The 14,476-nt window shown below is 46.9% G+C and overlaps 1 protein-coding gene across 1 annotated transcript; it reads left to right on the forward strand.

Annotated features, from left to right (window-relative positions):
• Positions 1-3,002: 3,002 nt before the first annotated feature.
• On the forward strand, positions 3,003-4,349 carry FJX1 (four-jointed box kinase 1). Its single transcript, XM_044435672.1, has one exon. It carries the CDS (start codon positions 3,003-3,005, stop codon positions 4,347-4,349), a length of 1,347 nt encoding a protein of 448 aa, XP_044291607.1.
• The last annotated feature ends 10,127 nt before the right edge of the window (positions 4,350-14,476 follow it).

The raw sequence follows: 14,476 nt of genomic DNA on the forward strand, positions 1-14,476 counted from the left end.
ATCCAGATTTGACCCCTGGACCTAAGGGTCTGAATCCCTGCTTTATTACCCATTCTTCACACATGTGTCGTGTCATCATAGAAACATGATGAGTCAGAAGAAGCCTCCCAGGCCATGTAGTCTGACCCCCAGCTCCAGCCAGCTCTGCTCATGACATGCCTACCATGTGCATGTCCAGCCTTTCCTTCTTCATCATCATCACACTGCACTTATACCTTGTCTTCTTTCCTCTTGCAAAGAACCCAAGGCTGCTAACACAACTCCATTTTATCCTAAAAACAACCCTATGAGGTAGGCTAGGCTGAGAGTGACTGACAGGCCCAATGTCACCCATTGAAGCTCACGCCCAAGTAGGGACTAGAACCTGAATCACTCAGGTCTCCAGTCCAACACCCTCCCACACTGGCTCATTCTAAAGACATGATTCTCAAGTATTCCCAAAAGACATGCTTTTTTCTGTTATGTGCTGCCAGGTTATCTCTGACTTAGCCAGCCTAGGAAGGCACACTCTCCAAAATGTCCTGTCCTTGACAGGATGGCTCAGCTCTTGTAAATTCAAAACTGTGGCTTCCTTTACAGAGTCAATTCAAAAGACTTATGAAGTTAATAATGCCAGAATGGTAATTTACGTGTCATGATCTTCAAGTCTAGGTGGGATATGAAATCAGAAGCAAAGAAGGATTAAACTTAAAATGAAAGTGGAATTGATTTTTTTTAAAAAAGCTGTTTCATCCCTAACAATTTCAAGATTGTCCTCTAAAGCTGAAATCCATCATATACTTTCTTTTTTTAAGTAATGGTGCAGAACAAAATAGTTCTACAAGTCCTAGCATGCCTCTTCATAATGGCTGGCTGGAGCATGTTATGTGTTGTAGGCGTTTTTCTGTCTAAGCATGTGTAGGATTACAAGGAATGCAGCAGGACTAACTTCTGATTATCACAGTGTAGTTGCTATTGAGCTGGTAAAGGAAAAAAAACCTGGCTGCTGCCATCACTTCTTATTAGTTCTAATTTGTTTTTTGCTCCCAGTATGCAGCAGCAAGAGAAGAAAATATCGACACTGGAAGAATCTAGGTTAGATTTAAACCGTCTAACCTAGTGAGATGAACATACTTACCTAATGCATAGTTTTATGAGCATTAACCCTATTGAAATATAAATGAAACACTGCAATTATATATTTATTTTCTTTATTAGATTTCTATCCCGCAAGGTAGATTACATCATTCTCCTCCCACTACTTTCAATCTTATCCCCAGAATGACAACCCTGTGAGGTAGGTCAGGCCCAGCTAGCTCCATGGCTGAGCAGGACCAGAACCCAGATTGCCTGAGTTCCAGTCCCACTTAACCACTACACCACATTGGTATCTATGCACTTGCTTGTAGTATTTCTATATCAGCCAATAACCAAGAGTGTCTGGGCAGTTTACAGTTAAAATTAAACCATAAAGGCTTGTAAAAAATACAAACATATTAAATCATACTGAAGAACCAAACTGCGCGGGGACGGAGCTGAGAGAATTAACAGACCTGCGGGGAGAACGGTATAACTATAGTACTTGAATCATATCGCGTCCCTTGCCCAGGACTACATTTCAGAGCGATTGAAGGCAAGGCTGTCCTGCGAATAGGATCCTAACAGATGTTCACTGTGCAAGTTTACTCAGAATTAACACGACAATCCTAAAAGCGGGCGGGGGGCGGGGACGTTCCTAAGTCCTGTCCTGCTAGGTCAGTGCAGCAAACCGGTGGGAAACCCACGTCCCGTCCCAGCCAGGGACCAGAGGAAACTGGATTCCACCGATCCCAACTTGAGCAACCGCGCACCCGGCGGATCCGTCGCTTCTTCCGACTTGCCACGCCCCGTTTCCGGGCCTACTGGCGGTAGTTTTACACCTGCGCTTTCCTCGTGCGTAAGGGGGAGGTGGTTCCTCGAGAGTGGATTGCAAGCATCCCGCTAATGAAGGCGCCTCTGCTGCATCCTAAATACGCCTCATGGTCTATGGAAAGGGATTAGGGCTGCTGTCTGTTCAACCCTGCAATCCGAAAGAAATACACTTACTAGAACCAGCACCACTGGGCAAAGTCACCACAATACTCGAAGCTGCGCGGTGTCTGTACCAGTTCAGACGATGCCCTTTCTTTTGTGTAATATGAGCGGAGGAAGAGCCCAACTATGCCTTGAGTTGCACAGAAACTCTTAGTCTGGATTTAAGGGTTCAAGGTCCTTATGCAACCTTCGATAATTACTTCATTAATAGCGGGAAGACGAGCGTCCAGATCTTCATTTTTTATTTTTTTTTACCCCACCACTGCACGCTCCTACAGGGCTCTGCCCCCGCTCGAACTGAACGAGCGCGCTTTGAAAGCGCTGGAACAAAGTGCCTCCCTCGCTCCCATCTTTTATTCTAAACGTGCTGAATCCTTTGTGCTTCCCAAAGCGGGTGGGAGGAGGGCGGCGCAGTCGAGGCGTTCGGGCGCCGGTCCCCTTCCCTCCTCAGAGATGCTGTTGATCACCGCTGAGGGCGAAGGGCCGGGGTAGCGGAGAGCGGCCGTGGCCCTCGGAAAGATCGGAGGGCGCCCCGAATTCATGCCAGCGCCCCTGCAGGAGGCCGCCCTCAACCAGGGACCCACCCGTTCCCGGGACATCGCCGCTTTAAGAGGGAAACCATGCTGGGCGGTGGGCTGGGTCCCTGTGCTCCCCCACGTGGTTTCGGTGCTTGTGAATTTCAATCGCTGGAGGGTCTCAGCGCAGACACCGGTCCCGGCGCTGAGACAGGGGCATCCGTCCGGAGAAGAGCTGTCCGCGTTACCGGATCTTCAGCCCAGCTTTCTTAGACAGCCCGTTACTCCCAGTGCCGCAAACCGGCAGCTGCAGCCACCATGAGTGAAAGGAGCCCCGATCGGGAGAGCCGCGGGGCTGCAACGCCGCCGTGTCCCGGAGCAGCGGACTGAGACCGCGGCAGCAACCCAAGCCCAGCAACCAGCCGCGGGAGGAGAATGCAACGAGCGGGTCTGGCCGGGCTGGGCTCCGTGGCCGTGCTCTGGCTGCTGGCTTTGGCTTCCCTGGTGGGGCTGTGGAGCGGACGGATTGAGGAGCCGGGACGCATCGGATCCCGGTTCCCGCAGGAGGCATTGGAATCGGGGCTCGGAGGTGGCGAGGCAGCCGCGGCGGGTACAAGTCATTTCCTCCGCCGTCCTCCAAGTCAAGCCGCCCAGAAAACTTTCCGAGCGCTGCTCACGCTGCCGAGGCAGTCCACGGAGCCTCAGGAGGGACCGGGCGAAAGCGGGCAGGAGCCGCCGCCGCTGCCTCCTTCGGATCATCCTCGTTGGGGAAAGCAAGGAACGATGGGAGTCGCGGAGCAGCTTCCCCCCTCGCCCGTGCGCGGTGGGATCTTTTGGAGCAGGGCGCTGGAGGCTCAGGTGCCGCCGGGCTTTTCCGCCAAGGAAGCGGCCTCGTGGCTGCGGGCGGCCCGGGAGGCGCGCGTCGTGTCGCTAGAGCGAGGCGGCTGCGGCCGCAGCTCCAACCGGCTGGCCCGGCTGTCGGACGGGAGCCGCGCGTGTGTGCGCTACGGCATCAACCCCGAGCAGATCCAGGGCGAGGCGCTTTCCTACCACCTCGCCGGACTGCTGGGCATGCAAGAGCGCTTGCCGCCGCTGGCGCTCTCCCGGGTGGACGCCCGCGGCGGGCAGTGGGCGCAAGTGCGCGACGAGGTGCGGGGCTCGCACTGGGCCGAGGGCGCCGTGGTGAGCCTCGCGCAGTGGGTGGACAATCTCACCGACGTGGTGGCCCCCGCCCCCTGGCGAGCCGAGGCAGGGGCGGCGGCGGGGGGCAGGAGGCTGCAGCCCCTGGCGGCGGGGGAGCTGCAAGGCCTTGGCCCGGCGCAGCTGGTGGAACTGGTGCAGTGGAGTGACTTGATCCTCTTCGACTACCTGACTGCTAACTTCGACCGGCTGGTCAGCAACCTGTTCAGCCTGCAGTGGGACCCGCGCGTGATGCATCGCGCCACCAGTAACCTGCACCGAGCCCCCAACGGGGGGCTGGTCTTCCTCGACAACGAGGCCGGCCTGGTGCACGGCTACCGGCTGCTGGCCATGTGGGACAAGTACAACGAGCCGCTGCTGCGCTCTGTCTGCGTCTTCCGCGAGGCCACCGCCCAGCGAGTGCGGGACTTGCACCACCTGCGCAACGCTGCCTCCGAGCTGCTCAGGCTGTACCGGACTCAGGAGCCCCTGGCCGAGCTGCTTGGCTTCCTTTCCGACCAGCAAGCCCAGCTGCTCCAAGAGCGCATCGACTTTGTCCACAAGCACATTTTGCACTGCAAAGCCAAGGCCTCCGCGCTTTGATAGTCGTTGCTTGGCTGAACCCGCTGGATTTACAGGGCTGCCAAGTATAGTCAAGGGGCAGAGGAGGAATCCTAATCCCCCGCACACACGCACACTTAACATCCCTGTGGTGCCGCACCCCTGAAGGAAATGAATGCTGGAGCTCAGTGGGAGGTGGTTGGCACGAACCTCTAATCAAAGGAAAACCTTGCATAGGAATTTCGTTGCAAGCCCAGCTAAAACTGAACACTGTTGAGAGTGTGTGCTAAGGGCTGGGAGGGGGCAGCCAGTAGACTAACCGGTTCATGGTTCCAGACATTTTATTACTGGGATCCATCAGCAGAATGTGGTCTTCCTTTGTTTGACATTCACAGTCTCAAGTTCAAGGCCAGAAGTGAAACCCCTGGCTGAGCCTTCCACGACCAGGGCTGCCAACTTCACACCCTGTCCAGAAATGAGAGCTGAGTAGAATTAGACACTTGGGAGGGGTGCACTAAAAATGAACTAATCAACCCTTTTTCAGCATTTAGGTGCACCTGCTCTGCGCTATTGTCTGTTTTAAGACTAGGCAGAAAACATTCTCTTGCACAGTTCTATTGTCAGAAGTAATTTGTTAATGTTTAAAATGGTTCGAAGGACCCTGTGGCTGGGCTTGGGAGGACTTGGTGCTCAGCTTACCACTGCTGAAGCTAAATGGGTGATTCGTCCCTTGGATGACAGAACCCCGGGAGCCCTTGTAAAATCAAGGTATAATTACAATACATATGTATTTTAAGTGCTATATATCTCACTGTATTAGTTTCACAGTGGGTTTCTCTGTCCAGCGTGTCTTCCCCTTTAATGGCTCTTCAGAGCTTCCCTTAAAAATTCACTTTGTAAAAAGACGGTGTGCAGATGCTGTTGCCATAGTTGGAAGGGACCATAGTTGGAAGGGACATATTTCCTGGCTATATTTTGTTTTTTTAAAGAAACAATTTTCCATTTGAATGACATTTGTAATCCAGTAACTAATACCATAAGTTGGGCCTGCCCCATTTATGAAACTGCTTTTTCTTGTGAATTCCCCCCAGCAAGGATGGACATAGACAATGTCAAAAGTTAATGAGGGGAGGGCAGACAAAGCCCCTTTTCCAGGAGCTCTTAACCTTGACCAGTGAAAAACATTTGGCAGAATTTACTGGTTTTTCTGTGTGTCTGTTTTATATGTAATCACTACTGTACAGAAAAATAATTGACTAATGGGGTGACAAAGGAAAAAAGATTCCCAGGTTTATAGTATTGTCAGTGTAGTAGAATTTTGATGCATTAATCTGGAGCGGGGGGAACAGTTTCATGCACTTTACTTTGACTTTTCTTATTTTTTTATAAAAAGACCTTTTTATTTTAAAAAAATGTCTGCATTTTAGGTACATGATGTATGTTCTTCAGCTGTTCTGTAACATACTAAAGAAATTGATATTTCAGTAAAAGTGTGCTAATGTTTTCCCTTTTTGTGCTCAAGGTTCTAGTTTTCATCTTTATGAAGTAATATTTATTGAACATTACTCTTTATTGATTCCAATACTGTTAGCGATATAAAACTATTCCATACATTAGTATGGGACTTTAAACTTTTTTTTTAGACTCTTTGCCTTTCATCATGCAAAACTGCCTGTGGACCAAGGGACACTTAACACATACAACATCTTGCTACCACTGCTGAACTGAATAAGTATCTCTCCACATTTTTAGGAAAAGCATTGTTTCTTTAGGGGAAAAACTGACTCGAAGTTCAAGTTTCAATACAGGCTACCCCTGCTGGCTGCTTCTCACATTGGTAAAACAAAACAAAAAACCTGCTACAGCAGTACCCAAGACCACAGAAGAGCATCTCCGGGAGCATTTGCCATATTCAGCCGCTGTTAATTCCTTTTCCATTTTGGTTTCTGGGAAACTAATAACACATGGAAAAGCCTTACCTTGTTGTCTGTGCCAAAATCATTTAGAATTTCATTTTAGTTCAGTTTCAACGTTGACCCTGGTGGGAGCAGTTACAGAAACTGAAATAAAATGTATTATAACCTTTGCTGAGGTTCAGCGCCCCAATCCAGCAAGAGATTTGTTACTAGAAGCATTCTTCAATGTGTCTCTCCATCAGCATCATCACCCCCTTCTGGATCTCTGTGCGGGGAGGGGTGTGTGGATATGTCTTGAGAAACACACCGGCATGTATGTCTTTGTGCAAACCAACAAGCAGACTCGAGCTGGATTGGGTCTCAGATACTTTGACATCTTTGAGCTAGCTGAGGAGGTTGGGATCTATGCTTCAGAGTAGACGGCCAGTGTTTAACCATTTATCCTTTATAAATTGAGAAGGCAGGGGATGAAATAAACAGCTTAATCCCCCCCCCCCCAACTTTAGGTGCTTATCAGAGAGGAATGTAATCTGTCACATCTGGGGGAATGTTACTTTTTGTAAACTGAAATCTGAAGTGTATTCTCAAGATACCAGATGCACAAATGCAGTTTAAATCATTTTGAGCTTGGGTATATCCTAAACTACTACATGTTTCATTGCCAGTGAATTGCATTCTTCCTCATAACAGTATTTCATGTGAGGAAGCTGGTTTGAATTGTCACAAGACCAAGAACACAATGGCACTTTTACAAATGTTAGATGCTGGACTTCCAAATACATGGGGCTGTTAACTAAGTATTGTTCTCAAACCTCACAACTGCCCTAGAAGGCTCTTTCTCTTCCCTGCTTCAACTGACAGGGTTCTTTATTCAATTCTTTATTTATAGCCCACAGCTTTTTATCACTCAGCACAATGCACAGAGTCCCATGTGGTGTTCCTTCGCCATTTACATGATAATATACAATTTAACTGTGTAATTCTTTTTAGCACTGTTTGTCAGCATGAGTTTTGTAACTCACTCAGATGTGAGGTTTCAGAACTGTTCACCTAATGAAAATGCATTTAAATAATACAGCCGTGGTATAAATTCTAAACCACCCATAAGAGCAAATAGCAGTGCTACAAACATTCTAAGCTTTCCCTTCCTTGCTTAAGCATCTCTGGAAGTAGCAACGCAATCACAGTTTCAGTTACTTAATGGATGATATATCTTCTCTGCAGCAATGCCAGAACCAAGCCTTAGATAATTACACCTTTCAAAGAGAAGCAAGGGCTCCCTCTTTGATGATTGGTGACTATTTCAAATTATAGGTAGGCAGCATGTTCAAAAATGAGATAATAGTTTTCAGCGGATGATGGTGAGGAGGCGAAAAAAAACAGCTTGCAAGCAAGTGGAAAAAATGCCTTTGCATAGGAGATGGAATATTAGCTTCATTGCATGATAAGAAATTCAGAACACATGAGTACATTTTATTAGGGCTCTAAGCATCACTGAATTGCTCCCTGGTGATCTCATGCTGCCCATCTCCTCCTCTCTTCTGATTTGTCCTCCTTTGCCTTCTCGGCTTGTCTTGATGTCCTTGGCTGATCTGATATCACTGCTGCGTTTTGTTGTTGGTTTTTTTTTTTTTTTGCAATTGAGATGGTGGTAATTCTGTACCTAGGATGTGCCCTTAAGTCTGTAAGTGAGTCTCATAGCAGTATTCCCCCATCCACAAATTGTCTGCATTTGGAAAACTAAACATGATTCTTTTGCTTGATATTCAGTCTGGGACTTGAGTTTTCTTTGGCTAGGACTCGTTAATTTGCAGTAGGACATTAAACTGTTTGAAACACTAGTTGCAGGCTGAAGGAATGCAGCCTAAACCTGAGTGAACTAGGCCTGAACTAGGAGTTTGCTATTGGCTTCGTTGCTCAGCTTCAGCTGCTCGGATGTTACAAGTGGCCTTGTCAGCTTAGCCTATAACAGTTCACTGCTTAAGGTAAACTTTGACTCTGGATATCAGGATTACTGAATAACCTGTTAAAAAATCAAATCACAGAAATGTTGCTTATCTGACGGGCTCCTGTAAGACCTGCTGGAGGCAAGTGCAATCCAAGCCAATGTTTTTTTAGCATCTATCAAAGAAGAGGCAGACAACTCTTATGACACTGCTGGGTTTTAAATCTGTTTAAAAACATAGTAGTTATAAAGTTGGCTAATAAAATGCATCACCATATATCATGGGCTAGGCTTTGGCTCTTCTTTCACCAATGAAATTAGAAAAGGTAGCTATGTGCTGTCAGGTCATCTCAAACTTATGGCGACCCTATGAAGGAAAGTCTGCAAAATGTTTATTAAAGGAATCCTCCCTAATTTTGGAGTGCCCGAAGGTACCCAATTCTCCGTGGATTGAACGGCATTCTGATTCATTCTGTAAGATTAGCTACTAAAATTGGTTGCCTTGCCCCAGAAGGATTCAGCAACAGAAAGTCAGCACAGAAATGAAATATGTGGCTTATGACAAGATTCAGTAGTAGCCCTGTGCTAAAACATACATACAAAAGCATCCCGTATTCCATTTCGTGGGACTCATGATACTATGTTATGAAACTTAACAATGCGCTTTGGAATCATGGATATACTCTGGAATTCTTTCAGTGCCAGGGAGCCTGTGTCTCTTGGAGATAAATTCTTGAATTACTATCAAGTTAAGGAACACTCCTTCGCTTATTTCCTTAAAACAGAACATTCTTTTATACATTCTTGGTCAACTACATTCTTGGCATTCCAACTCCCACTTTATACCCAGTCTGTTTTTAACTCAAATGTCAAAGCAAGTGGTTTCCTTTAAGTAACTCCAGTAATTTCTTTGAGCATAAATGGAGCAAAAGTTTCATTACGCAGATAGAAACCATGTGATTACTCACAAGGAAAGAGGAACTGTAGCAATATTTACCTCATTTGTATAATTTTGAGTGCTGCTTGGTTTGCTTCCCCTGAATTTGGATTGGGGTTATTAAGCATGTTTGCAAAGGACTGGAGCAATACGGCAGGAATGAGCTCGTCAGTAGGAGGAGGGTGGCTGAGATCATTGTGCAGGCAACAGGAGAGTTGTGTTGGAAAGCTCAGGTTGCACTGATTTCTTCGATATGCTGGCTGCAGATTTTCAGGGTATTGAACTGGTTCCAGATTTAGCCAGAGTAGATCTGTTGAAGTAAATGGAACTTAATTTAGTTGTGACTAATTTAAGTTCAATGGATTTCAATGGACTTGCTCAAAATAATCAGAAAACTGTTATGGTATTGTTTCTGCTGCTTCACAATGTAGGTAGTCACCATATTTTGATCTTGGATTAAGCCAACATGATTCTCTTTTCCAGTCTAATTAATGTAGATTTTAAAACCACCCATATACCACCTTTATGGAATTGAGTTAGTTGTATGGAGCTAAAACAAGAGTACTATATAAACACCCATTCAGTATGTGACTACTTCCAAAGCAGAGATTTAAAGCTCAGCTGAATTCAAGGCATTATTATCTTAGTCTTACTAGTGCTGTGTCACGAGAGACTTAAGTCAGTGTTGGCCATCCTTGATTGCTATGCTCTCAGTATTTAGTTCCAGTAGCACCATTTTACTAAAAGACAGCAGTGGCTTTTGGAAATGTGTCCAAGCACCTTCTCTGTCAAGTGGTGTAGCATGTGAGTGGCACATCTCCAGGTAGAACTCCTGCTTGAAAACCTGGAGCAGCACTGTAGCAAGTGTGCAGGCTTGCACATCATACCTGATCATGTGGGTCCAGACTATGGGGCTGTCCAAAACATCTGAAGTATGGCTTGTTGGACAAAGCTGTAGGCAGTACATAGCTGGATGGACCAATCAGCTGTTTAAGGCAGCTACCTATTGCCCTACATGTTATATCTTTTTCAAAAGTACTATTTTTGCAAATTCACTGTCTCTAAAACTCACCCTTCCAGGCCACGTGCTGCTGTGAGCTAACCCTTTATTTGCACAAGCACAAAAAGGTTTTTTCCCCCCTCCCTCTTCATGTAGAAGTCATGGGAAAGTTGGAAGGTGGGGTATATGTAGATTTATATCCTCGGATGTCATGGTTGTCAACTGATTGTATAAGACGGGCTCTGGATCTTACTCAGCCTAAGGACCAAATTCCATTTTGAAGAAGATTCCAGGGACCATATTCCAGTGGTGGGGTTAGGGTTAGAGAAAAGTGTTGGGTCTAAAAATATCAGTATATTTTAGCTAAAAGCTCTCACTGCCAGCAACTGTCCCCTAAGAGAGTCATTACAAACTTTTAGAAGTGGGTGGGGACTGCACAAAATCTTGGAAACCAACAAATTGTAAAATTTCAAATTGAAACCTGTACCATAAGTACATGTTAGGGGACAAGTGGCTGGAGAGCAGCACTTGTGAAAGGGATCTTGGGGTACTGGTTGACTGCAGGCTAAACATGAGTCAGCAGTGTGACACAGTGGTCAGGAGGGCAAATGCCACCCTTGGTTGCATAGCTAGAAGCATGGCTTCTAGATCAAGAAGGTATTACTACCCCTCTATATGACTCTGACGTGCCCACAACTGGAGTATTCTGTTCTGTTCTGGGCCCCTCATTACAGGAAGGATATAGCCAGGTTAGGGTCAGTGCAGTGTAAGGCCACAAGAATGGTGGCTGGATTACACGGAAAGCCATATGAGGCGAGACTGAGGGAACTGGGCCTTTTCAGCCTTGAGGAGACTCAGTGGGGGACCTGTTAGCAACATACAGGTATGTGAAAGGGTGTCACATGTAGGAGGGTAGAGACCTGTTCCCCCTTGCAGACAAGGGCAGGGTGTGCTCCAACAGAGCCAAGCTCAAGGAACCAAGGTTCAATTTGGATGCCAGGAAGCACTTCCTGACAGTTAGGACCTCAAGGGTATGGAATGGGCTTCCATGGGAGCTGCTTGAGGCCCCATGGGTGAGGGTGTTCAAGGATAGACTAGACATGCACATGGTAGGCATGTCATGAGTGGAGCCAGCTAGAGCCACTGGTCAGACTAGATGGCCCGGGAGCCCCCTTCTGACTCGCTCTGTTTCTATGTTTCTAAATGAGCTGTAGTTCATTTGGTGATTTCCCAAAATGGGGTGGGTTAGGAGAACAAGCCATGGTTGGATTGGGACCCCCATCAGAGCTTTTTTAACAGGTTCATTTCATTTGAGAGTTCACAACAGGAACTGAAGCACAACTGACTTTGAAGGGAAAAGAAGCAAAAAGAGAGGGAGAAGAATAATTTTAAAAATACACCCTTCTACAAATGAACACTGTTCTACAAACACACCCCTACTACAAGTGAAATGTTCTTATGAACATTTTAGAAAAGCAATACCAGGGAAAACCTACCTTTGTCTGCTGGCGGTTTCATACAGGATACTTTATATTCCATGCTCACATTGGTGAAAAAGAGATCACTGCAACGGATCCAGAAGCAGGCATAACAATGGAGTATTCACTTGCCTTCATCTATTAGCTCATTATCTCATGAGTGAAAATCCCATATCTAGTTGCTCAGCATGCAATTTAAGCTGCTGTTACTTGGGAAATCGTTATTGGAAAATTGTTATTTCCACATGCCCTAGGTATAGGCATCAAAATCCTGCCTTTACATGAGATCCTAGAATCAGAAACAAACATATTCATTCTTCATCTGCTTAGAACACCTACTAAGAACACCCTCCTACAAATTCTGATTCCTTGGAAGGTTTTAAGTTTCTAGCTGAAAATTAGTTACTAGCAGTTAAGCTATTGAATCTCATGAAGTGTAACACACCCCATCATTTTCTGAATGCATGTATCATGGACTTGCAAAATCAGCTCGCACCACTTTCACACAGTATGGATTTCCATCAAAACAGATTTGGTTCTGTTTCTTTTCCAACTCTTTGGAAAGGGCCTAGGGTTAGCTTGCAACACTCCAGAACACCCCAACTTTGTCCTGAATATGAATTAAGACCTCTCTTCAAAAAGTTGAACACTTATGGCTGGGTTCATAAATCACGACAACCAACCCTGCATGGTTTCCACGATTAGTGGTTTTTCACCTGAATGTGCTGACAGACAATCAGACTCACCCAAGGTACGTGTCTTCCGGCCCACCAGCTTCTTCTTTCCAGCAGTACCCCAGGAAACATCACAAGGAGAATGTGGCTCACCTCTTCGACAGCCATGACCAAAACCAAGTTCAGCTTGCTGTGACTGAATTTTGCACAAAGCCCAAGGATGGAGTTTCTGCCTGGATTATAGACCAAGCTCCTCATGCCCTAGAAGGGGACAGATCCAAAAGGCAGGCCAAGTCTGCTGACTCAAAATGCCCAGGAAGCATATTGAGGTGAAGGCCAGCGTGGCGAGAGGGTTGAACTGGGAATCTGGCAGGTCCAGTTTCCACTTGTCCATGAAGCTCATGGGGTAACTTTTGGTCAGCCACAGATTTGTAGCCTAACCTACTTCACAGGGTTGTTGTAAGGATAAAATGGAGCTATGCAAGCCACCTTAGATTTCTCACAGGAGTAAAAAAAGGCAGGACATGCATCCAATGTAGTAATATTAGTAGTAGTAGCAGTAGTAATATAAAAATAATAAATTATATAACAATACATCATAATATAGCAGCCATAAGGATTGCATCCTTTTATATTTGGATATCTGTAGAGCTCATTGCTGCCCCAAAGTCCTTGAAAATGATGTCAGTAATTCTTCACAAGTTAAATGTTCTTGAATACTATACAGCTAAGTTGTTTTCTGTTGGGTTTTTTTCCTTTTTCTTGTTTGTGTGTTTTTAACTTTTGTTAATAGCCCAGAAAGCCTCAGTTATTGGGTGGTATAAAAATGAAATAAAGTAAGTAAGTAAATAAGTAAGGTCAGTCCAAAATAAGTCATCACTCATCCACGACCTGATCGTGGATGCGGGGGCTGACCTGGCTTGCATTACAGAGACCTGGGCGGGGCGGGGGGGAATGTCTCCCTCTCTCAACTGTGCCCGCCTGGGTACCTGGTCCAGCACCAACCAAGCCTGGAGGGAAGGAGAGGGGGGTCACTTTGGTTTACCGAGCCTCTATTTCCCTCACGGGGCTTCCTGTCCTCTCGAGGCCAGGTCTAGAGTGCCCCTACTTGGTGTTGGGCGACTGAGACAGACTGGGGATTCTGTTGGTGTACCATGCACCCTTCTGCCCAACAGACTCCCTGCCTGAGCTGACGAAGATCGTCTCGGATTTGGTGTTGAAGACTGCCAGGATGTTGGTCCTGGGGGACTTCAATCTCCATACCGAGATGGTTCTGACCGGGGTGGCTCAGGACTTCATGGCCTCCATGGCGACCATGGGGCTGTCTCAACACATCATTGGCCCGACCCATGAACACAGACACACTCTGGACCTGGTTTTCTCGACGGGGCAGGAAGAGGGTGATCTGAGGGTGAGGAACTTGTGTCTGACACCCCTGTCATGGTCAGATCACTTCCTTGTGAGGTTTGAGCTCAAGAGTGGCCTTTCCCTCTGTAAGGGTGCAGACCCGATTGTGCTAGTCCGCCCCCGGAGCCGGATGGATCCGGATGGATTCCTGAAGGCCCTGGGGGATTTCCCAGTTGATAAGGCTGGTGCTCCTGTCGATGCCCTGGTTGAACTATGGAATGGGGAAATGACCAGGGTTATTGACACGATCGCTCCTAAGCATCCTCTCCCACCTGGCAGAGCCCGTTCGTCCGCTTGGTATACACCTGAACTATGGGCGATGAAGCGGGTTGGGAGACGTCTAGCGCATAGGTGGAGGAAATCACGTGATGAGTCTGACTGAACACACTTAAGAGCCCATTATCGGGCCTATGCTGTGGCGCTGAGGGTGGCGAAGAAGAAATTCTTCTCTGCTTCCATTGCCTCCTCACCATGCTGTCCGGCGGAGCTCTTTTGTGTGGTACAGGGGCTGGTACATCCGGGCCCAAAGAAAGATCTCATGCCACCCTCGAAGGCCTGCTGTGATGACTTCGCCAAGCATTTCCGGGAGAAAATCACTCAGATTCGTCACGAGCTGGCCCCTACTAATGAATAAGATTCTACTGGGGAGGTGCCAATGCTACTGTCTGGTCCACAATTGATGGATGAGTTTCAGTTGTTGCGGCTTGATGATGTGGACAAAGTGCTTGGATAGGTATGTCCTACCACCTGCTTATTGGACCCTTGCCCATCTTGGCTACTCAAGCAAGCCAAGGATGGGATTGGCACCTGGA

This window comes from Varanus komodoensis, unplaced genomic scaffold, assembly GCF_004798865.1.
Source record: "Varanus komodoensis strain SLA01 unplaced genomic scaffold, ASM479886v1 scaffold3, whole genome shotgun sequence".
Taxonomy (NCBI): Eukaryota; Metazoa; Chordata; class Lepidosauria; order Squamata; family Varanidae; genus Varanus; species Varanus komodoensis.

What these genes read in the sequence shown, in the direction of transcription:
- FJX1 (XM_044435672.1), top strand. Translation starts at nt 3,003, where the DNA reads ATGCAACGAGCGGGTCTGGCCGGGCTGGGCTCCGTGGCCGTGCTCTGG.